This window comes from Aquarana catesbeiana, linkage group LG03 (genome assembly GCF_042186555.1).
Source record: "Aquarana catesbeiana isolate 2022-GZ linkage group LG03, ASM4218655v1, whole genome shotgun sequence".
NCBI lineage: Eukaryota > Metazoa > Chordata > Amphibia > Anura > Ranidae > Aquarana > Aquarana catesbeiana.
The window spans coordinates 117,671,470-117,697,343 of NC_133326.1; the positions used below are offsets into that span (position 1 = coordinate 117,671,470).

Consider the following 25,874-nt stretch of genomic DNA (forward strand, 5'->3'; position numbering starts at 1 on the left):
TTTATAGATTTGTGAATATTATAATATATATAATTTTGTTGCATTTTGATTTTGTATGGCACAAACACATTGATGTATATGGCACTAATCACCATGATGTGTACTGAATAATATATGCTGGTTTCATACAGTCATATACAAAAGTTTAGGAACCCCTGACAATTTCCATGATTGTCATTTATAAATATTTGGGTGTTTGGATCAGCAATTTAATTTTTATCTATCAAATAACTGAAGGACACAGTAATATTTCAGTAGTGAAATGAGGTTTATTGGATTAACAGAAAATGCGCAATATGCATCAAAACGAAATTAGACAGGTGCATAAATTTGGGCACCCCAACAGAAAAATCACATCAATATTTAGTAGAGCCTCCTTTAGCAGAAATAACAGCATAAATGCCCGAGTAGATTTTGAGCAGTGTTTTGGGTCGTTGTCTTGTTGAAATATCCAGCCCCGGCCTAACTTCAACTTTGTGACTGATTCCTCAAAATTATTCTCAAGAATCTGCTGATATTGAGTGGAATCCATGCGACCCTCAACTTTAACCAGATTCCTAGTACTGGCACTGGCCACACAGCCCCACAGCATGATAGAACCTCCACCAAATTTTACTGTGGGTAGCAAGTGTTTTTCTTGGAATGCTGTGTTCTTTTGCCGCCATGCATAACGCCCCTTGTTATGACCAAATAACTCAATCTTTGTTTCATCAGTCCACAGCACCTTATTCCAAAATGAAGCTGGCTTGTCCAAATGTGCGTTTGCATACCTCAAGCGACTCCATTTGTGGCGTGTGTGCGGAAAAAGCTTCTTTCGCATCACTCTCCCATACAGCTTCTCCCTGTGCAAAGTGCACTGAAGTGTTGAAGGATGCACAGTGACACCATCTGCAGCAAGTTGATGTTGTAGGTCTTTGGAGGTGGTCCGTGGGCTGTTTTTGATTGTTCTCACCATCCTTCGCCTTTGCCTCTGCAATATTTTATGTGGCCTACCACTTCTGGCCTTAACAAGAACTGTGCCTGGGGTCTTCCATTTCCTCACTATGTTCCTCACAGTGGACACTGACAGCTTATATCTCTGCGATAACTTTTTGTAGCCTTCCCCTAAACCATAATGTAGAATAATCTTTGTTTTCAGATCATTTGAGAATTGTTTTGAGGCCCCCATTTTGCCACTCTTCAGAGCAGAGTCAAAGAGAACAACAACTTGCAATTGGCCACCTTAAATATCTTTTCTCATGATTGATGCACTTGTCTATGAAGTTCAAGGCTTAATGAGCTCACCAAACCAATTGTGTGTTCCAATTAATCAGTGCTAAGTAGTTATAGGTATTCAAATCAACAAAGTGACAAGGGTGCCCAAATTTATGCACCTGTCTAATTTTGTTTTGATGCATATTGCGCATTTTCTGTTAATCCAATAAACCTCATTTCACTACTGAAATATTACTGTGTCCTTCAGTTATTTGATAGATCAAAATGAAATTGCTGATCCAAACACCCAAATATTTATAAATGACAATCATGGAAATTGTCAGGGGTTCCTAAACTTTTAGAAAAAAATTGGAATCGCGCTAAAAAGGACTCGTGACCATGCATATGATCAGCAATCCACAATATTACTAAATATGTGAATAAGCAAATTAGGCAGAAAAAATGAAACAGCTTTCTCTGATCCTCTGTAGTGGGGGATCATGAGTTTCTGGTAAGCGGCCATTGTTTACCTATGGTGGTGGATCAAGCACTCTTGTCTACATACAGCAGGAATCACAGTTTATATGGACTTTTATTTATCACACTGGTGATTTATATTCATTTTTATGGACATGGACTTTTGTTTATTACTGTTATTATTTCATATCAAGCAATGTACATTTGATGGACTGTCACTTTGTCATCACTTTCATTTTTTCTGCCTAATTTGCTTATTCAGATATTTAGGAATATTGTGGATTGCTGATCATATGCATGGTCACGAGTCCTTTTTAGTGCAATTCCAATTTTTTTCTAATTCTATTTTCACTGTGTTTATGTTGCATAGAGGAATTGCAGCTTATCAATTTGTTTTTTGTACACTTCACTTAAGCGCAGTTTCTTTCCCCCTTTCTTTCTGTTCCTAAACCTTTGCATACCACTGTCCTTTTGCCACTAGGGGGGGACGTATCTGTTTAATTAGTGCACACAGCTAGTAGCCTCTTCATTCAGCTTTTTGACATCTCACGATGAACGTGTGTCTCGCTCTATTCCTGGGGTTGTGCGTTTCCCTCTCCTATACTTATGAAAATGTCAGGATGACCCCCCGATTGACACAGCTTAATCCAGGTAAGAGATGTTTTACCATTTATCACTTTCACAGAGCATGACATTGACACTTACTACTATCTAGCGTCTGGTGTCTTTGCATACAGACGCAAAGCAGTTTGCATCAAGGACTGTTCATCTGTCCCTGTATGCATGTAAAGGATAGGCTGTGCGGTTGCCAGTGTACAGCTGAAGCCTGCCATTGATTTGTATAGGTTGCTGTTCTTGACTGTATGCAAACACCTCTTTTTTCAGTCGCAGAAATATACACTTCTATTGACAGTGTATAGCAGTGTGAGTGAGCCTCGATCAGCCATGTGAATGAGATCTTATACTACAGAGATAAAGGATTCTTTAAAGAGGGGATTTTACTTACATTTCTATTAACTGTTCATGTTAGATGTATGCAAATGTCACAGAAACATATGGCTCTAACCCAGTGTTTCTCAACTCCAGTCCTCAAGGCGCGCCAACAGGTCATGTTTTAAGGCTTTCCATTATTTTGCACAGGTGATTTGATCAGTTTCACTGCCTTAGTAATTACCACGTCCATTTCATCTGAGGGAAATCCTGAAAACATGACCTGTTGGGGCGCCTTGAGGACTGGAGTTGAGAAACACTGCTCTAACCATACATATACATAATCTTGATAACTTCTTCTTATATCAAGGCTACCATGTGCATTGTATGAGGATCTATATACACTATTCATGACTATATGTTTATATGATAACGCATAATACCAAAAACAGTAGAGGGAGACAGTGCTTTTTTTCAGCAGGAACGTGGGGGAACGCAGTTCCGGCACCTCCTGCACTGAATGTATGTAATGGCAAAGGGTGCTGGGGTGTGCTGGAGGCTGGGAGATCTATTGTTGATGGGAAGGGTCTATTGTTGTTGACTACTGGAGGGTCCATTGATGCTGGCTGATGGGGGATCTATCGTTGCTGGGGGCCAATTGTTGCTGGGAGGGATCTACTGATGAGAGAGGGGTTTATTGTTGCTGGCTGCTTGAGGGTCTATTGATGCTGGCTTCTGGGAGACATGTTGTTGCTGACAGGGGTCTATTGTTGCTGGGGTGGATCTGTTGTTACTGGAGGGTCATTTTGTTGCGGGGGGTCTATTGTTGAAAGAAGGGTGTATATCTTAATGCTTATTAATAAAATCTATACAAATTACTTAGCCCTACAAAATGATACTTGGTTCTGTATTCTCTAAAAAGGTCCGTACTGGAAGGTGGGTAGAGGATGTAACCAAGGGGCAGTGCTCAGAGGTGGATAGGGGGGGAAGACAAGGGGTGACTTGAAAAGGGGAGTTCCTGAACCTATTCTCTGAGAAAAAAACCTCTGGAGGTACATAGCATCTGTGCCTTATTAAACACTGCAGCATTAAAGAGGAACTTCTTTTTTTTTTTTTTTTTTTAAAGCCAGCCATAGAAGGTTCAAATTTAAAGAGATTTAAACCATTTAAGGGCAGGCTGATTGTAGGCAAGTTGATCTATCGACCAACTTGGGTACAAACAGCATGTTGGATTTTTACATGTGATTATTGCCAGTGGCTATAGCCCCTAGCAATAATCACTGTGTTCTCCTGGCGGGAACACAAAAGCTCTGTGGGAGGGATTCCCCCACTGACTGTGTTAATGGGGGGAATCGAGCGATCTTCTTTCCTGCGTTCTGCGGTTGCAGGAAAGAGAATAGCATCATCTATGGCCAGTTCAACATTGGCCAGTTCAATAAAAACCGGCCAACATTCGGCTCGTGTGTATGCCAGCTGGTCCGACACAGCCGACTTCTATCGGACGAGCATGCTGAAAAACCAGCAGCTGACCAGCTCCCGATCAGCAGTCTCAGCCAATGGCTCAGTGGGGGAGATCGATGTACTAACGTCAGATCGTTAGCACAGCAGCTCTAACCAGAGCTGTCAGTTTTTTTTTTGTTCAACCCAGTGGGTTGAAGGGAACAAAACTCATAGGTGTCCGTTTATGAAGCAGTGAAAATTTTTCACTGCTCCATTCTCCGGCATTCACAGGGGAGTTCGTTCTCCTCTGGATGCCAGTTTATGAAGCCTTGTAGATCACTTCTCCTTTGGAGGAGTGAAGCAATCTACAAACGCTTCGAACTGTGGAGAACGGCCCCTGTATATATATATATATATATATATATATATATATATATATATAAGCAAAAAAGTCCAAAGGATTGCTGCACTTAAAAACTTTGTTTATTCGTTCAAAAATTTGTATAGTTACATCTCTTCAAAATATTTTTCCGTTTCTGGCTCACATGCTCACGCCCTTCCTCGGATCAGAACACATCCTCAGATGTGTTCTGATCTGAGGAAGGACGTGAGCATGTGAGCGTTATGTCCAGTGAACATTTTTTTAAATATGCCATATTATGATTGCTGCGCTTGGTATAAATCAAAAGTATCAATAATATTATATATTATAGAAAGTTGTTTGCATGCCTTTACGTTTCTGGTTTTACCATTGTTACCAAACATTTACATACAGTACTTTCAGTAGACAGCTCGGAAACCTTACTATACTATTATTCTAGATACTGAAACTAAAGGGAAATTCTGCGTATGAGGAACCTTTACTTTGGCAATATTACAAAATTACAGTAAAATGTTATGTTCAGTACATAGATAATAGTTCCTTGTAAATTTACCGGTTGCTGTAGTCAAAACAATATAGTTTTTGGTTATTTTGTTTTTCAAAAGTTTATACTTTTTACATATTTTAGATCATTCTTTTAATTATTTGTATCTTTATTTTACAAGTAAACATTTAAAAATGTTTACTCCTAAATCATTATAAATACCAAGAAAAACAATAACATGAAAAAACATAATACATTTCCAAGAAATTTTATAAATGTGGCATCACAATATGTGCTATACATGAGATTGGTGTGTGCTATAGAAAGATAACAGCCAAGACTGGCAGATGGCCTGGAAGATTTTTTTAAATCCCAAGTAAGATCAATGCTTCCTGGAACTGCCTTGTATGTCAGTTAAGTCTACTTATATCAGTTGTGCACAAGACCTAATAACCTGGACACGTGTGTGCTGTACTATCCTTGTATATCCTTGTATATACTGTATATATATATTTTTTGTGAACATTTGTTTATACAAAATGTCAATAAAAAACATTTTTGTATTACCATTTCTCATTGGTGTGCGCAGCCTATTGTATTAAGGTGTGCACCCCAGAGCACAAACACACATGCGTGTATATCAGCAGAGCAGTGGATGGTGTCAGCAGAGCAGAGATTGGTGTCAGTAAGGCAGTGGATGGTGTCAGTAGTTTTTTTTGTTTGTTTTTTAATTATTTTTTTACAATTTAATTTTTTTAATTATTTTTTAGAATATTATTATTTTTTTTTTTTTACAATTTCTTTTCTTGTATGGGGGCTTTGGTGAAATATCAAGGGTCTAAACAGAGAGAAAAGGACTGACAACAGAGCCTCCCCATTCACTTTCTCTGCAGCCTCAGCTGCAAACATAGTTTACTATGCTTCAGTTAAGAATGAACACAGGAGCGATTGGTACAGATCTCTCACTGTATATATTCATTAATCCATCCTGAAACATACCCCACAGCAGTCAGTGGGAGAGGAGTGGAGGGAAGCTGGCAGCACTTCAGGGAGGGGAGTGTGGGATGCCAGGAAGCAGGGGAAATTGGCACCACATAGGGTGATTAGGGTGTGCCCAGGCACACCCAGCACACCCTGTGCGCACGCCTTATGCTTGCATTTCCAAACAGAGTTTGCAATAATGATAGTTACTACCTGGCCCTGAGCAGGATGCCTGATCTGCATTTCCTTGCATATATAAACCACTTTTTCCTCCTTTGGCCATCTTTCCATATCAGAGATTTCATTGCTTTTAACATTGTGCAATGTAATAGCCGGTAGTTACTGAAACGTTAAAGGATAAATGTATATTAGCAAATATATTACAAAGCTGTAAAGAATTTGTGCTTTTAACTCTTTTGTCTGTGTAAGGTTTGCACAGTGTTTACACCCTGTGGCAATGGTTGCATTATCAGTAAGAGTGGATAGCATATTTAAGAGGGGAATAGTTCTGTGTCAGCTGCCAATTATTTGCTATAAGCCAGCCTGACAGCCTGAGTCTCCAAATATTATCTTCCTCTTGAGTACTCTGTCCTGCCCAACTAATGCTGCTGGAGGATGTAATTGCACTGCCCTAATACATTCACCCTCATTACATTTTGGCAGCATAACATTTGCTCTGTAAAATGACACTTCAAGCAAAAAGAAGTCTCAGAAATAGTCAATTCACTACAGGCAGTCCAATTGGGTCTTCCTGTCAGTTTTTCAGATGGACCAACTGGACTCTCCATTCTCCTCTATGGGTAGCTGGATGTAAACAGACTTGTGTTCGCTTACACCTGGCTACCTCCTTTCCGATCCGGCAAAAACAAATGGAAGACGGATGGCAATCAGGTGTAATCGGACAGCCGGCCTGTGTACATCTGACTGTCCATAGAGGAGAGCGGGCTGTGTCCGTGTCCACTCGTGCCAATTTATTTACAACTTATTTACCCTCAATGAATGTTCACAGGCCAAAAAATATACCAAACTAATTTTTTCAGTTCACCACATGCAAGGCTCAGAAAGCCAATTGAGGCAGCTACCACATGATGGAAAGGGGGGAGGGGGGCGGCAATGAGGCCATGGCATTCATACTGGACACTGCATCATCAGTGCATGTTCAGCCTTGTTCACAGCATCATTAGTTGTTATTGGTGGGCACCTGTACCATAACAAACCTAGCAACCAATGACAGTGTGAGGCCTGATGGCCAGTGTCCTAGCAAACAGTGATGCTGTGTGGCCAGCCAGCATCCTAGCAACAAAGGAGGAGGGGGGGGGGGCTGCAGCAGCAAAAGTGGCTGCCCCAGACACAGCCCTGACCAAATGACAACATATGTATTCTTTATTACATGTGTTACCATGCAGTGAGGGTCAGGTCCTCATGTTTGGTAAATTTATGCTCAGTGGGATTCTGAACATTATTGCCAATGTACTGCGACTGCACATAAGCTGCACGATGCTTTAGCTTGCATTAAGGCCTCTTGCACACTGCAGCTTGAAAAAGCTCAGTACAGCTTTTTTTTTTTTTTACTGAGCTAAAATATAGCCCATTAATTGTAATGTGCCTATTCACACAGGCACGTAAACAAGCGCTGTGCAGTCTTCAATAAAAGAAAATAGAAAAATCCGTTTTTGATGGCGGGCTCACGGACTCCCACGAGTGCGGCACAATCTCCCGGCTGAGCCTGTCTGCCTGCACTGTCGCCCACTGCCCAAGTGGCCGCTGCGGCTGTACCATTCACGGACGGTGGATGATCGGATCTCTGTCATAAGAGACCTGTGTGAGGAGGGAGGAGTCACACTGACTCTGCTATGCACAGGCTGGTCCTTCGGAAGCGGGCGTTTCCCAAACATGTGTGGAAGCGGCTGGGTTACTCAGTGAGTTGGCAGCTGAAGGAAGGTGTTACGGAAGGTTGAGGGAGCATTGGAGGCGTCATGGAGCTGTGTGTGTGTGGGGGGGCTGGGAGCTTCCGGAGCCGACACCTGTGTGCTGTACAATAATAGGGAGCTGCATTAGTGTATTGTGGAGATAGTTCAGAGCCTGTTGTACAGTGACCGGAGGGTGTGTGACACCTTATGTGCTGCAGGCATAGGCGTGCGCAAGGGGTGTGCCAGGTGTGCCTGGGCACACCCTAATCCTGGGGTTGGCAACCTGTCAATGGTGGGCAGGTGACAGGTAAACCACAACCCTTCCTTGCCGACCCTCAGAACCTGGACGTGGGTGGAATTTAGTGCAACCGATCTGTATTTTCCTCCTGCAGCAGCTGAAAGTAGGCTTCTCCTCTCCCTTTTGTCAACATTCAGCTGCCACAGGGGGAAAATATAGGGGATCGGTACTAATATATGCCACCTTCGCCACCCCTCATTTCCCTGTTCCTCTTCCTTCTGTTGCCCGGGTCTCCCATGTGCTCCCTTGCTCCCCCTTCCTCCCATTCTTTCAGGATGGAGAGCGGGGAAAAGGCCGGTAAATATGTCAAACGCATATGTGTTGGAGCTAAGGGTTGCACACCCTAATGCAATAGGCTGCGCACACCCATGGCTGCAGGGCATGTGGAAATACACTTCTGACCATTAGACTTCCGGAGACTTCTATTGCAGCATTGTTGGCTCCCATATTATCAGACTTTGTACATGTTTGAGGAGCCATTCTTCTTCTCAGATCTCCCTTTGTCATTGGAGGATGATATTAACCACTTGCGGACCGCCTAACGCACATATACGGCGGCAGAATGGCACGGGCAGGCAGAATCACGTACCTGTACGTGATCTGCCTCCCGCGGGCGGGGGGTCCGATCGGACCCCCCCCGGTGCCAGCGGCGGTCGGCATTTGACTGGGAGCGTCGGGAGGCGAGGGGGAGACCATCCGATCTTGGCCCCCCCCTCGCGATCGCTCCCAGCCAATCGGAATCCTCCCCTGCCTGTGTGTAGTTTCACACAGGCAGAGGATGTGATGTCATCTCTCCTCGGCTCGGCAGTTTCCGTTCCAGCGCCGAGGAGAGAAGACATGTAAGTGCACAACACACACACACAGTAGAACATGCCAGGCATACTTTACACCCCCGATCCCCCCCCGATCGCCCCCCGATCCCCCCCCAATCACCCCCCCCCCCCCCCCCCGTCACAAACTGACAGCAAGCAGTATTTTTTTTTTTTTTTTTTTTCTGATTACTGCATGGTGTCAGTTTGTGACAGTTACAGTGTTAGGGCAGTGAGTGTTAGGCCCCCTTTAGGTCTAGGGTACCCCCCTAACCCCCCCTAATAAAGTTTTAACCCCTTGATCACCCCCTGTCACCAGTGTCACTAAGCGATCATTTTTCTGATCGCTGTATTAGTGTCGCTGGTGACGCTAGTTAGGGAGGTAAATATTTAGGTTCGCCATCAGCGTTTTATAGCGACAGGGACCCCCATATACTATCTAATAAATGTTTTAACCCCTTGATTGCCCCCTAGTTAACCCTTTCACCACTGATCACCGTATAACCGTTACGGGTGACACTGGTTAGTTCGTTTATTTTTTATAGTGTCAGGGCACCCGCCGTTTATTACCAAATAAAGGTTTAGCCCCCTGATCGCCCGGCGGTGATATGCGTCGCCCCAGGCAGCGTCAGATTAGCGCCAGTACCGCTAACACCCACGCACGCAGCATACGCCTCCCTTAGTGGTATAGTATCTGAACGGATCAATATCTGATCCGATCAGATCTATACTAGCGTCCCCAGCAGTTTAGGGTTCCCAAACACGCAGTGTTAGCGGGATCAGCCCAGATACCTGCTAGCACCTGCGTTTTGCCCCTCCGCCCGGCCCAGCCCACCCAAGTGCAGTATCGATCGATCACTGTCACTTACAAAACACTAAACGCATAACTGCAGCGTTCGCAGAGTCAGGCCTGATCCCTGCGATCGCTAACAGTTTTTTTGGTAGCGTTTTGGTGAACTGGCAAGCACCAGCCCCAGGCAGCGTCAGGTTAGCACCAGTACCGCTAACACCCACGCACGCACCGTACACCTCCCTTAGTGGTATAGTATCTGAACGGATCAATATCTGATCTGATCAGATCTATACTAGCGTCCCCAGCAGTTTAGGGTTCCCACAAACGCAGTGTTAGCGGGATCAGCCCAGATACCTGCTAGCACCTGCGTTTTGCCCCTCCGCCCGGCCCAGCCCAGCCCACCCAAGTGCAGTATCGATCGATCACTGACACTTACAAAACACTAAACGCATAACTGCAGCGTTCGCAGAGTCAGGCCTGATCCCTGCGATCGCTAACAGTTTTTTTTGTAGCGTTTTGGTGAACTGGCAAGCACCAGCGGCCTAGTACACCCCGGTCGTAGTCAAACCAGCACTGCAGTAACACTTGGTGACGTGGCGAGTCCCATAAGTGCAGTTCAAGCTGGTGAGGTGGCAAGCACAAGTAGTGTCCCGCTGCCACCAAAAAGACAAACACAGGCCCGTCGTGCCCATAGTGCCCTTCCTGCTGCATTCGCCAATCCTAATTGGGAACCCACCGCTTCTGCAGCGCCCGTACTTCCCCCATTCACATCCCCAACCAAATGCAGTCGGCTGCATGAGAGGCATTTTCTTTATGTCCTCCCGAGTACCCCTACCCAGCGAACCCCCCCAAAAAAGATGTCGTGTCTGCAGCAAGCGCGGATATAGGCGTGACACCCGCTATTATTGTCCCTCCTGTCCTGACAATCCTAGTCTTTGCATTGGTGAATGTTTTGAACGCTACCATGCACTAGTTGAGTATTAGCGTAGGGTACAGCATTGCACAGACTAGGACACACTTTCACAGGGTCTCCCAAGATGCCATCGCATTTTGAGAGACCCGAACCTGGAACCGGTTACAGTTATAAAAGTTAGTTACAAAAAAAAGTGTAAAAAAAAAAAAAAAACACAAAAATATAAAATAAAAAAAAAATAGTTGTCGTTTTATTGTTCTCTCTCTCTCTATTCTCTCTCTCTTGTTCTGCTCTTTTTTACTGTATTCTATTCTGCAATGTTTTATTGTTATTATGTTTTATCATGTTTGTTTTTCAGGTATGCGATTTTTTATACCTTACCGTTTACTGTGCTTTATTGTTAACCATTTTTTTGTCTTCAGATACGCCATTCACGACTTTGAGTGGTTATACCAGAATGATGCCTGCAGGTTTAGGTATCATCTTGGTATCATTCTTTTCAGCCAGCGATCGGCTTTCATGTAAAAGCAATCCTAGCAGCTAATTAGCCTCTAGACTGCTTTTACAAGCAGTGGGAGGGAATGCCCCCCCAACGTCTTCCGTGTTTTTCTCTGGCTCTCCTGTCTCAACAGGGAACCTGAGAATGCAGCCGGTGATTCAGCCAGCTGACCATAGAGCTGATCAGAGACCAGAGTGGCTCCAAACATCTCTATGGCCTAAGAAACCGGAAGCTACGAGCATTTTATGACTTAGATTTCGCCGGATGTAAACAGCTCCATTGGGAAATTGGGAAAGCATTTTATCACACCGATCTTGGTGTGGTCAGATGCTTTGAGGGCAGAGGAGAAATCTAGGGTCTAATAGACCCCAATTTTTGCAAAAAAGAGTACCTGTCACTACCTATTGCTATGATAGGGGATATTTACATTCCCTGAGATAACAATAAAAATGATTTAAAAAAAAAAAATGAAAGGAACAGTTTAAAAATAAGATAAAAAAAATAATAATAATAAAGAAAAAAAAAAAAAAAAAGCACCCCTGTCCCCCCTGCTCTCGCGCTAAGGCGAACGCAAGCGTCGGTCTGGCGTCAAATGTAAACAGCAATTGCACCATGCATGTGAGGTATCACCGCGAACGTCAGATCGAGGGCAGTAATTTTAGCAGTAGACCTCCTCTGTAAATCTAAAGTGGTAACCTGTAAAGGCTTTTAAAGGCTTTTAAAAATGTATTTAGTTTGTCGCCACTGCACGTTTGTGCGCAATTTTAAAGCATGTCATGTTTGGTATCCATGTACTCGGCCTAAGATCATCTTTTTTATTTCATCAAACATTTGGGCAATATAGTGTGTTTTAGTGCATTAAAATTTAAAAAAGTGTGTTTTTTCCCCAAAAAATGCGTTTGAAAAATCGCTGCGCAAATACTGTGTGAAAAAAAAAAATGAAACACCCACCATTTTAATCTGTAGGGCATTTGCTTTAAAAAAATATATAATGTTTGGGGGTTCAAAGTAATTTTCTTGCAAAAAAAAATTATTTTTTTATGTAATCAAAAAGTGTCAGAAAGGGCTTTGTCTTCAAGTGGTTAGAAGAGTGGGTGATGTGTGACATAAGCTTCTAGATGTTGTGCATAAAATGCCAGGACAGTTTAAAACCCCCCCAAATGACCCCATTTTGGAAAGTAGACACCCCAAGCTATTTGCTGAGAGGCATGTCGAGTCCATGGAATATTTTATATTGTGACACAAGTTGCGGGAAAGAGACAATTTTTTATTTTTTTTTGCGCAAAGTTGTCACTAAATGATATATTGCTCAAACATGCCATGGGAATATGTGAAATTACACCCCAAAATACATTCTGTTGCTTCTCCTGAGTACGGGGATACCACATGTGTGAGACTTTTTGGGAGCCTAGCCGCGTACGGGACCCCGAAAACCCAGCACCGCCTTCAGGCTTTCTAAGGCCGTAAATTTTCGATTTCACTCTTCACTGCCTATCACAGTTTCGGAGGCCATGGAATGCCCAGGTGGCAAAAAACCCCCCCAAATGACCCCATTTTGGAAAGTAGACACCCCAAGCTACTTGATGAGAGGTATAGTGAGTATTTTGCAGACCTCACTTTTTGTCACAAAGTTTTGAAAATTGAAAAAAGAAAAAAAAAATGTTTTTTCTCGTCTTTCTTTATTTTCAAAAACAAATGAGAGCTGCAAAATACTCACCATGCCTCTCAGCAAATAGCTTGGGGTGTCTACTTTCCAAAATGGGGTCATTTGGGGGGGGTTTGTGCCACCTGGGCATTCCATGGCCTCCGAAACTGTGATAGGTAGTGAGGAGTAAAATCAAAAATGTACCCCCTTAGAAATCCTGAAGGCAGTGATTGGTTTTCAGGGCCCCGTACGCGGCTAGGCTCTCAAAAAGTCCCACACATGTGGTATCCCCATACTCAGGAGAAGAAGCTAAATGTATTTTGGGGTGCAATTCCACATATGCCCATGGCCTGTGTGAGCAATATATCATTTAGTGACAACTTTGTGCAAAAAAAAAAAAAATTGTCACTTTCCCACAACTTGTGTCAAAATATAAAACATTCCATGGACTCAACATGCCTCAAAGCAAATAGCTTGGGGTGTCTACTTTCCAAAATGGGGTCATTTGGGGGGGTTTTATGCCATCTGGGCATTTTATGGCCTTCAAAACTGTGATAGGTAGTGAGGAGTAAAATCAAAAATGTACGCCCTTAGAAATCCTGAAGGCAGTGATTGGTTTTCGGGCCCCCGTACGCGGCTAGGCTCCCAAAAAGTCCCACACATGTGGTATCCCCATTCTCAGGAGAAGCAGCTAAATGTATTTTGGGGTGCAATTCCACATATGCCCATGGCCTGTGTGAGCAATATATCATTTAGTGACAACTTTTTGTAATTTTTTTTTTTTTTTTTTGTCATTATTCAATCACTTGGGACAAAAAAAATGAATATTCAATGGGCTCAACATGCCTCTCAGCAAATTCCTTGGGGTGTCTACTTTCCAAAATGGGGTCATTTGGGGGGGTTTTGTACTGCCCTGCCATTTTAGCACCTCAAGAAACGACATAGGCAGTCATAAATTAAAGGCTGTGTAAATTCCAGAAAATGTACCCTAGTTTGTAGGCGCTATAACTTTTGCGCAAACCAATAAATATACACTTATTGACATTTTTTCTACCAAAGACATGTGGCCGAATACATTTTGGCCTAAATGTATGACTAAAATTGAGTTTATTGGATTTTTTTTAGAACAAAAAGTAGAAAATATCATTTTTTTTCAAAATTTTCGGTCTTTTCCTGTGTATAGCGCAAAAAATAAAAACGGCAGAGGTGATCAAATACCATCAAAAGAAAGCTCTATTTGTGGGAAGAAAAGGACGCAAATTTCATTTGGGTACAGCATTGCATGACCGCGCAATTAGCAGTTAAAGCGACGCAGTGCCGAATTGTAAAAAGTGCTCTGGTCAGGAAGGGGGTAAAACCTTCCGGGGCTGAAGTGGTTAAACATATTATGTCTGTAGCAGTCTCATTTTTTTCTGTGTGCTAATAAAAGATCTCATTATGTGTGGTGTCACTAAGAACACTTTGGTCCCATTCACACCATGTATTTGCGGTAACGCATGTTAGATGTGCTGGTTTGATGCACTTCTTCTTTCATTCTGCATGGCACCCCAATGTGATGTGTTGTAAAGCACTGTGCAAACTATTGGCTGCCATTCATTCTTAATGGCACCCCCACACATCTAAAAAAGCAGCGCATTTGCAGAGTCAGTGTGGGTCACACTGACTCTGCTACGCACAGGCTGGTCCTCCAGAGTGTGTGAGTTCTGCAGAGTGTGGCTAGAGTGAAACATTGAGGCTATTTTTTACATGTCTCTAGCCCCTGCGTAGGCGAACAACGAGCTTTTTATATTTCTCTCCTTTACTCAAAAAAACTCAATAAACATATTGAAATGAAACAGTGAGGCTGAGCATCACTGTGTATGACTCTCTAACCACATCTCTCAGCTCACTCATCACTGATTTATGTGTCACTCACAATGATCCGATGATTCCATGGGCACTGGTAAGGCTGTATTTAATTGGCACTGGTATAGCTGCATTTAATTGGCACTGATCAGGGTGTATATCATTGGGGTGGGGTCGGCGCCGGCCCAAAACGTCACCTCCCTGAAATGAGTTTGCCACCTCCCTGAAATGAGCTTTTGCAGGTTGTGATGTCTGCAATGCTATTAGGCTGGATTCACACCTATGCGTTTTTAGTGCTTTTTGCATTTTGCAGATTTGCTCTACAGAACGTGTTCCATAGGAATCCATGTTAAATGGACTGCAGTGCAAATCTGCAAAATGCAAAAAGCACTAAAAATGCATAGGTGTGAATCCAGCTTTATACAGCAAGGCACTGCAAAACAGGAGCAGATCGATACAAGGCAAAGTTACTAAAAATGGCAGATTGGTCTGCTGCTCATAAGTAACCCATGAGAATATAAAACCTGATCCTGACCTCTTCATGTTTGTGTGTTTTGAGTGAAAAGATGTGTCAACTGGGTTGCTAAATCTATTGCAGATCTATGGATTTTCTCAATTGAGTGGTTGAGCTTGCAGTTTCAGGGGTTGCACATGCTGTGTAGGAATCAGCTTTTGCAATAACTGTATACACAATTTCTTGGTAACTAGCTGAATAAGTCTTCCTCCCACACAGTTCTGTTTAGCACTGACCCTTTCAAGCTCCTGAATCTAATAATTAACCACTTAAGGACCCAACCTCTTTTTGAGTTATTGTTGTTTACAAACTAAAAACAGTTTTTTGTTGCTAGGAAATTACTTAGAACCCCCAAACATTATACATTTTTTTTCTAACACCTTAGAGAATAAAATGGCGGTCGTTGCAATACTTTCTGTCACATCATATTTCTGCAGCGGTCTTACAAGCGCACTTTTTTTTGGAAAAAATACACTTTTTTGAATTAAAAAATAAAATGACAGTAAAGTTAGCCCAATTTTTTTATATTGTGAAAGATAATGTTACGCTGAGTAAATTGATACCGAACATGTCACGCTTCAAAATTGCGCCCGCTCGTGGAATGGCGACAAACTTTTACCCTTAAAAATCTCCATAGGCGACATTTTAAAAATTCTACAGGTTGCATGTTTTGAGTTACAGAGGAGGTCTAGGGCTAGAATTATTGCTCTCACTCTACCAATCGTGGCAATACCTCTCGTGTGGTTTGTCCACCGTTTTCATATACACGTGAGCTCTGCAGGATGGGGTGCGTTTAAAAAAACATTTTTTTTTCTTATTTAATTTACCTTATATTTTTTATTTTTACACTGTTCTTTTGAAAAAAAAAGTGTCACTTTTATTCCTATTACAAAGAATGTAAACATCCCTTGTAATAGAAAAAAGCATGACAGGACCTCTTAAATATGAGATCTGGGGTCAAAAAGACCTCAGATCTCATATTTACACAAAAATGCAATTAAAAAAAAAAATTGTCATTTAAAAAAAAAAAAAAAAAAAAAGGCTCTTTAAGTGACGTTTTGACGTCACTTCTGCCCTGCTGTGATATGGAGATGGGTGGGGGCCATCTTCCCCTCACTCATCTCCATACCCAGCAAGGGAGAAGATCCCTTCGCCTCCGCCGCTGCCGACGGGTCTGGTAAGCGGCGGAGGGCACCGGAGTGTGGCGGGAGGGATAAAAGTGATCTTGCAGCGAATCTGCCGCAGAGACCACTATTATCAGAAAGCAGACCGCCGGCCAAAGAAGAGGATACCGAGGTTATGGCAGCTACCTGCTGCCATAACAACGATATTCCTCTTCAAAATTAGGACGTATATCGGCGTGCGGCAGTCCGGAAGTGGTTAAATATCATGGATGAAATTAATGCATTAAGGCAGGGGTGTCCAACCTGAGGCCCAATAAGTCTATTAATGCAGCCCACACAGAATCGTAAACTTACTTATAAATGTTGATTTTGGGGGTAATTTCTTTGTAAAAATGTGTTTACACTTACACGAAAACACATGCAGCCAACAAAAATTTAACAGTGTCACATTACTGGACTTTTAACCACTTGAGCCCCGGACCATTATGCTGCCTAAGGACCAGAGGTCTTTTTCCAATTTGGCACTGCGTCGCTTTAACTGCTAATTGCGCGGTCATGCAATGCTGTACCCAAACGAAATTTGCGTCCTTTTCTTCCCACAAATAGAGCTTTCTTTTGATGGTATTTGATCACCTCTGCAGTTTTTATTTTTTGCGCTATAAACGGAAAAAGACCGAAAATTTTGAAAAAAAATGATATTTTCTACTTTTTGTTATAAAAAAAATCCAATAAACTAAATTTTAGTCATACATTTAGGCCAAAATGTATTCGGCCACATGTCTTTGGTAAAAAAAATGTCAATAAGCATATATTTATTGGTTTACGCAAAAGTTATAGCGTCTACAAACTAGGGTACATTTTCTGTAATTTACACAGCTTTTAGTTTATGACTGCCTATGTCATTTCTTGAGGTGCTAAAATGGCAGGGCAGTACAAAACCCCCCCAAATGACCCCATTTTGGAAAGTAGACACCCCAAGGAAATTGCTGAGAGGCATGTTGAACCCATTGAATATTTATTTTTTTTGTCCCAAGTGATTGAATAATGACAAAAAAAAAAAAAAAAATATTTACAAAAAGTTGTCACTAAATGATATATTGCTCACACAGGCCATGGGCCTATGTGGAATTGCACCCCAAAATACATTTAGCTGCTTCTCCTGAGTATGGGGATACCACATGTGTGGGACTTTTTGGGAGCTTAGCCGCGTACGGGGCCCCGAAAACCAAGCACCGCCTTCAGGATTTCTAAGGGTGAAAATTTTTGATTTCACTCTTCACTGCCTATCACAGTTTCGGAGGCCATGGAATGCCCAGGTGGCACAAAACCCCCCCAAATGACCCCATTTTGGAAAGTAGACACCCCAAGCTATTTGCTGAGAGGCATATTGAGTCCATGGAATATTTTATATTTTGACACAAGTTGCGGGAAAGTGACACTTTTTTTTTTTTTTTTTTTGCACAAAGTTGTCACTAAATGATATATTGCTCACACAGGCCATGGGCATATGTGGAATTGCACCCCAAAATACATTTAGCTGCTTCTCCTGAGTATGGGGATACCACATGTGTGGGACTTTTTGGGAGCCTAGCCGCGTACGGGGCCCCGAAAACCAAGCACCGCCTTCAGGATTTCTAAGGGTGAAAATTTTTGATTTCACTCTTCACTGCCTATCACAGTTTCGGAGGCCATGGAATGCCCAGGTGGCACAAAACCCCCCCAAATGACCCCATTTTGGAAAGTAGACACCCCAAGCTATTTGCTGAGAGGCATGGTGAGTATTTTGCAGCTCTCATTTGTTTTTGAAAATGAAGAAAGACAAGAAAAAACTTTTTTTTTTTTCTTTTTTCAATTTTCAAAACTTTGTGACAAAAAGTGAGGTCTGCAAAATACTCACTATACCTCTCAGCAAATAGCTTGGGGTGTCTACTTTCCAAAATGGGGTCATTTGGGGGGGTTTTGTGCCACCTGGGCTTTCCATGGCCTCCGAAACTGTGATAGGCAGTGAAGAGTGAAATCAAAAATTCACGCCCTTAGAAAGCCTGAAGGCGGTGCTTGGTTTTCAGGGTCCCGTACGCGGCTAGGCTCCCAAAAAGTCTCACACATGTGGTATCCCCGTACTCAGGAGAAGCAGCAGAATGTATTTTGGGGTGTAATTTCACATATTCCCATGGCATGTTTGAGCAATATATCATTTAGTGACAACTTTGTGCAAAAAAAAAAATTTGTCTCTTTCCCGCAACTTGTGTCGCAATATAAAATATTCCATGGACTCGACATGCCTCTCAGCAAATAGCTTGGGGTGTCTACTTTCCAAAATGGGGTCATTTGGGGGGGTTTTGAACTGTCCTGGCATTTTATGCACAACATTTAGAAGCTTATGTCACACATCACTCACTCTTCTAACCACTTGAAGACAAAGCCCTTTCTGACACTTTTTGTTTACATGAAAAAGATATTTTTTTTTCCAAAAAAATTACTTTGAACCCCCAAATATTATATATTTTTTTAAAGCAAATGCCCTACAGATTTAAATGGTGGGTGTTTCATTTTTTTTTTTCACACAGTATTTGCGCAGTGATTTTTCAAACGCATTTTTTGGGGAAAAAACACACTTTTTTAAATTTTAATGCACTAAAACACACTATATTGCCCAAATGTTTGATGAAATAAAAAAGATGATCTTAGGCCGAGTACATGGATACCAAACATGACATGCTTTACAATTGCGCACAAACGTGCAGTGGCAACAAAATTAATACATTTTTAAAAGCCTTTAAAAGCCTTTACAGGTTACCACTTTAGATTTACAGAGGAGGTCTACTGCAAAAATTACTGCCCTCGATCTGACCTTCGCGGCGATACCTCACATGCATGGTGCAATTGCTGTTTACGTTTGACGACAGACCGCCGCTTGCGTTCGCCTTAGCGTGAGAGCAGGGGGCGACAGGGGTGCTTTTTTTTTTTTTTTTCTTTATTATTTTTTTGCTTTTTTATCTTATTTTTAAACTGTTCCTTTCATTTTTTTTTTTTTAAATCATTTTTATTGTTATCTCGGGGAATGTAAATATCCCCTATGATAGCAATAGGTAGTGACAGGTACTCTTTTTTGAAAAAATTGGGGTCTATTAGACCCTAGATCTCTCCTCTGCCCTCAAAGCATCTGATGACACCAAGATCGGTGTGATAAAATGCTTCCCCAATTTCCCAATGGCGCTATTTACATCTGGCGAAATCTAAGTCATAAAATGCTCGTAGCTTCCGGTTTCTTAGGCCATAGAGATGTTTGGAGCCACTCTGGTCTCTGATCAGCTCTATGGTCAGCTGGCTGAATCACCGGCTGCATTCTCGGGTTCCCTGTTGAGACAGGAGAGCCAGAGAAAAACACGGAAGACGGTGGGGGGGGGGGCATTCCCTCCCACGGCTTGTAAAAGCAGTCTAGAGGCTAATTAGCCGCTAGGATTGCTTTTACATGAAAGCCGACCGCTGGCTGAAAAGAATGATACCAAGATGATACCTAAACCTGCAGGCATCATTCTGGTATAACCATTCAAAGTCGTGAATGGCGTACCTGAAGACAAAAAAATGGTTAACAATAAAGCACAGTAAACGGTAAAGTATAAATAATTACATACCTGAAAAACAAACATGATAAAACATAATAACAATAAAACATTGCAGAATAGAATACAGTAAAAAAGAGCAGAACAAGAGAGAGAGAATAGAGAGAGAGAGAACAATAAAACGACAACCATTTTTTTTTATTTTATATATTTTTTTTTTTTTTTTACACTTTTTTTGTAACTAACTTTTATAACGGTAACCGGTTCCAGGTTCGGGTCTCTCAAAATGCGATGGCATCTTGGGAGACCCTGTGAAAGTGTGCCTAGTCTGTGCAATGCTGTACCCTACACTAATACTCAACTAGTGAATGGTAGCGTTCAAAACATTCACCAATGCAAAGACCAGGATTGTCAGGACAGGAGGGACAATAATAGTGGGTGTCACGCCTATATCCGCGCTTGCTGCAGACACAACATCTTTTTTGGGGGGCGTTGGGTAGGGGTACTCGGGAGGACATAAAGAAAATGCCTCTCATGCAGCCGACTGCATTTGGTTGGGGATGTGAATGGGGGAAGTATGGGTGCTGCAGAAGTGGTGGGTTCCCAATTAGGATTGGCGAATGCAGCAGGAAGGGCACTATGGGCACGACAGGCCTGTGTTTGTCTTTTTGGTGGCAGCGGGACACTACTTGTGCTTGCCAGCTCACCAGCTTGAACTGCACTTATGGGACTCGCCACGTCACCAAGTGTTACTGCAGTGCTGGTTTGACTACGACCGGGGTGTACTAGGCCGCTGGCGCTTGCCAGTTCAATAAAAAGCTACCAAAAAAACTGTTAGCGATCGCAGGGATCAGGCCTGACTCTGCGAACGCTGCAGTTTAGTTTAGTGTTTTGTAAGTGACAGTGATCGATCGATACTGCACTTGGGTGGGCTGGGCCGGGCGGAGGGGCAAAATGCAGGTGCTAGCAGGTATCTGGGCTGATCCCGCTAACACTGCGTTTTTGGGAACCCTAAACTGCTGGGGACGCTAGTATAGATCTGATCGGATCAGATATTGATCCGTTCAGATACTATACCACTAAGGGAGGCGTATGCTGCATGCGTGGGTGTTAGCGGTACTGGCGCTAATCTGACGCTGCTTGGGGCTGGTGCTTGCCAGTTCACCAAAATACTACCAAAAAAACTGTTAGCGATCGCAGGGATCAGGCCTGACTCTGCGAACGCTGCAGTTATGCATTTAGTGTTTTGTAAGTGTCAGTGATCGATCAATACTGCACTTGGGTGGGCTGGGCTGGGCCGGGCGGAGGGGCAAAACGCAGGTGCTAGCAGGTATCTGGGCTGATCCCGCTAACACTGCGTTTTTGGGAACCCTAAACTGCTGGGGACGCTAGTATAGATCTGATCGGATCAGATATTGATCCGTTCAGATACTATACCACTAAGGGAGGCGTATGCTGCATGCGTGGGTGTTAGCGGTACTGGCGCTAATCTGACGCTGCTTGGGGCTGGTGCTTGCCAGTTCACCAAAATACTACCAAAAAAACTGTTAGCGATCGCAGGGATCAGGCCTGACTCTGCGAACGCTGCAGTTATGCGTTTAGTGTTTTGTAAGTGACAGTGATCGATCGATACTGCACTTGGGTGGGCTGAGCTGGGCCGGGCGGAGGGGCAAAACGCAGGTGCTAGCAGGTATCTGGGCTGATCCCGCTAACACTGTGTTTTTGGGAACCCTAAACTGCTGGGGACGCTAGTATAGATCTGATCGGATCAGATATTGATCCGATCAGATACTATACCACTAAGGGAGGCGTATGCTGCGTGCGTGGGTGTTAGCGGTACTGGCGCTAATCTGACGCTGCCTGGGGCGACGCATATCACCGCCGGGCGATCAGGGGGCTAAACCTTTATTCGGTAATAAACGGCGGGTGCCCTCACACTAAAAAAACAAACAAACTAACCAGCATCACCCGTAACACTTATACGGTGATCAGTGGTGAAAGGGTTAACTAGGGGGCCATCAAGGGGTTAAAACATTTATTAGATAGTATATGGGGGTCCCTGTCGCTATAAAACGCTGACGGCGAACCTAAATATTTACGTCCCTAACTAGCGTCACCAGCGACACTAATACAGCGATCAGAAAAATGATCGCTTAGCGACACTGGTGACAGGGGGTGATCAAGGGGTTAAAACTTTATTAGGGGGGGTTAGGGGGGTATCCTAGACCTAAAGGGGGGTAATATTCACTGTCCCAACACTGTAACTGTCACAAACTGACACCAATGCAGTAATCAGAAAAAAAAAAAAACAACAAAAAACTGCTGGTGTCAGTTTGTGACAGGGAGGGGGGGGGGTGATCGGGGGGGGCGATCGGGGGGGGGGGGATCGGGGTGTTTTGTGTGCCTGGCATGTTCTACTGTGTGTGTAGTGTTAGTGCACTCACAGTGATGTCTTCTCTCCTCGGCGCTGCAACGGAATACCGAGCCGAGGAGAGATGACATCATTTCCTTTGCTGCTGTTTAGCATACAGCAGCAAAGGAAGTTATCTGATTGGCCGGCGGCGATCGCGAGGGGGGGCCACGAACGGATGGCCTCCCCCTCATCTCCGATCGCCGTGGGACCAAAGACGACCGCCTCGGGCACCGGGGGGGGGGTCCGATCGGACCCCCCACCCGCGGAAGGCAAATCACGTATATATACGTGATTTTGCCTGTCCGTGCCACCTTGCCGACGTAAATCGGCGTGAGGCGGTCGTCAAGTGGTTAAAGTGATTCTAAACACACTGTTAAAATTACATTGGCCCTTCTATTTTTGTATGTGGATGATGACACTGTAATTATTTTATTTAAAAAACAAACAAACATCTAAGTACCCTTTTCCTAATCGATACACAGCTGTCCTATGACCCAGCTCTTTCCCAGTCTGTCTGCAGGGAAACATAAGCAGGAGGAGCTTCTAGTCCTCTACTGCTGGTCACATGTTCAAGAAATAAATAAAAAAACAGCCTTTGGAATGCAGAGTAAAAATAAATAATTAATATCAATAAACTGTTTTAAACTGTAATACAAATATATATTTGAAATGAAATCTTTATTTTTTATTTTTTTAGCAACATGGTGTGGGCGGATTTCTGCCAGTCAGACCCCTTTCACACTGAGGCGCTTTTCAGGCGTTTTAGCGCTAAAAATAGCACCTGAAAAGCGCCTCTCAAGCCACCCCAGTGTGAAAGCCCGAGTGCTTTCAGACTGGGGCGGTGCGCTTGCAGGACGGGGAAAAAAGTCCTGCAAGCAGCATCTTTGAGGTGGTGCGGGAGCAGTGAATACACTGCTCCTCCTCCGCCCCTGCCCACTGAAATTAATCAATGGGGCACTACAAGTGGAGCACCCTGCCACTTTTTGTTTTGTCATTTTTTGCCCATTCAATCACTGGGAGACCTATCATCTAAACGGACTGTTACTTTTTGGATTCTATGTATCATTTTGATGGACTCACTTTGAAATTGCTTTGTTTTATGTTTTAATGTTTTGGGTATAAAACTTGTGATTATTGTTATCTTAATTGAGAACCTTGTGGACAGTCTTCCCAGAAGAGTTGAAGCTGTTATAGCTGCAAAGGGTGGGCCAACTCAATATTGAACCCTACAGACTAAGACTGGAATGCCATTAAAGTTCATGTGGGTGTAAAGGCAGGCATCCTATATACATTTGTGATATCTGTTGTGGGTATTAGTGAAAGCTGCTGTCATTTTTGGAAAATTCTAGATAAGAAAAAGAGCCAACGGCCTTGATTTTTGAGTATATTTATCTTGTCTTTAGAAATGGTATTTGCTATTTTTGTAATGTTCTGTACTTTGTGGGAGATTCTAATTTGTCTCTACACAGAGCTCCTACCTGCGTACATGTCTGGCAGATTTTCCTGAAAATGTTGTGCATCTCAGGACACCCACTTACTGCATGCCATAGCAGCAGGGACGTTGCTAGGTCAACAAAAGATCTCGGGCTAGAGCTCATAGCAGCGTAGTAAAGAAAGTCATACGCTTGGGCGGGCATATACATGCATATACAGTAATATACGTGTGTGTGTGTATATCCCCAGAGAGCCCCCCACTTACATCAGGGTCCCAAGAGAGCCCTCCCTTGCATCAGGGTCCCCAGAGAGCCCCCCTTACATCAGGGTCCCCAGAGAGCCCCCCTTGCATCAGGGTCCCCAGAGAGCCCCCCTTACATCAGGGTCCCCAGAGAGCCTCTTCCTTACATCAGAGAGCCTCCCCCTTGCATCAGGGTCCCCAGAGAGCCGCCCACTTACATCAGGGTTCCCAGAGAGCCCCCCTTACATTAGGGTCCCCAGAGAGCCTCCCCTTAAATCAGGGTCCCCAGAGAGCCTCCCCCTTAAAATCAGGGTGCCCAGAGAGCCTCCCCTCCCCTTGGGGACCCCTGCAGAGACTCGGGGCTATGGGCCCCAAATTCAGGGCTATAGCCCCAAAAGCCACCCCCTAGTGTCACCACTGCATAGCAGTATAGGAGCTGAAACACACTTTTGCGATCAGTAATGCAGTAATGCACATCTCAACATTACATGTGTTAGTGTGTTGCTGTGGCATTGATTTTGAATGGCACCACAATGCACTAGGGCAGCACAGCTCCGATGCACGCAAGTTGCCGTTCACCACAACTCATGATGACACACTTCTGGTGATGTGCTACATCTAAAAAAATGCTGCATGACCATTTTGCATTGTTCCTTTGCATTAGCAGGCAAAATGAAAATAAATGGGCAGCCTTAATGCAATGCACTTTAGGTTATGACATTTACTTTAGTCAGGTTTACAAAAGGCACAAGTCCATCTAGCTCAACTAATAGAAAAAATAAGTAAATAGAAAACAGTTAGGTAACGCCTAGGCAATGCACAGAAACGTAGAAGCTAGAATGAGCCCTTCAGCTGCATATGGCCGCAACAGATTTTTAGGCAGGACTTAAGGCAACCTTAATAATAAAACTCTGGTCTCAATTTTTATTGCTGTTTTCATACCCACTGTGTACATTTTATCCCACTTCCAAATGATGGATGTCATGCAGAACAGGTAGTGTGGGAAATCTCAGTGGGGACACCGACAGCAGAGGCTCTAATCCAAACTCAACTCAAACAGTGGGCCGAATTGAAAAGATTACATTTTCAAGAGGGCCACATTATGTCTATAACTTATTTCTCAATTGAAAACAACTCTAGCTTTGTTTCACTGTGTGCTTCCCTGTATCTTCATTAAAATGTATTGGTTGTTAAGTAACATTAAACCCAACTTTTCTGTAAACAGGTCACGGTACGTTTGCATTACCCAAAGAGCAACCAAATGCTATGTTCTACCTGGACACACCAGATTCTCTGTACATCGGAGGAGACGAAGTTTTGTACCACTATAATTTTAGCACATGGAAGGAATACTCAGTAAGTATTATGTATGCTATGCTATATTCCATCCAGCTAGATCAAGTTTTTCTCAACCAGGGTTCTGTGGGACCCTAGGGTTCCTCCAAAGGCTGCTAGTGGAGATGGATTAGAACACCCCTCAGTTTTTATTGCTGTCTGTGTCAGTTAGGGAGGTTTACCTTCTCTATTTGTCCTATTTGTCCTGTTTAACGCTCTCACCTAAAGTGAAATCACAAATTTTGAAAATGGATTTAGTATTATCCCTAGCATAGGAATAAGGAGAATATCTCCCAATGGGAACACTAATTGATTCTCTAACTTTGGAGGGTTTTCCTGTCACTTTCTGTTGTGGCTATGGGACAGTAAGTGAAAGGAAATCTCTCTAGTGGGACCCAGATGACTTACAGGGGTTAGAACCCTCGCTTACTTTATCTGAAATGAAAAATAAAATGTTGCCTTTAGTTCCAGTTTAAACAAGAAATACATTTGCCTCTCAGATATGTAACCACTGATGCCAATTAGCTATAAGTAAGAGGGGGATTCTTCCCACTGACTGCAAAGTAAGGAGCATTTTTCCCACTGACCATCACACTAATGTATAGTGAGGGTTCCTCCATGTTAAAAAGGTTGAGAAAGACTGATCTAGA

General features: G+C 43.2%; 1 protein-coding gene across 2 annotated transcripts in view; it reads left to right on the forward strand.

Moving 5' to 3' along the window:
* The first annotated feature begins 2,176 nt into the window (after window positions 1-2,176).
* The window catches only part of SEMA7A (semaphorin 7A (JohnMiltonHagen blood group)), a 66,058-nt gene continuing 42,360 nt past the window's right edge, over window positions 2,177-25,874 (forward strand). For both annotated transcript variants that reach the window (XM_073619062.1, XM_073619063.1), the window contains exons 1-2: window positions 2,177-2,322; window positions 25,115-25,245. In XM_073619062.1, coding sequence (XP_073475163.1) covers window positions 2,223-2,322; window positions 25,115-25,245 — 231 coding nt within the window. In that variant the 5' untranslated portion in view covers window positions 2,177-2,222. The remainder of the gene's footprint in view (window positions 2,323-25,114; window positions 25,246-25,874) is intronic.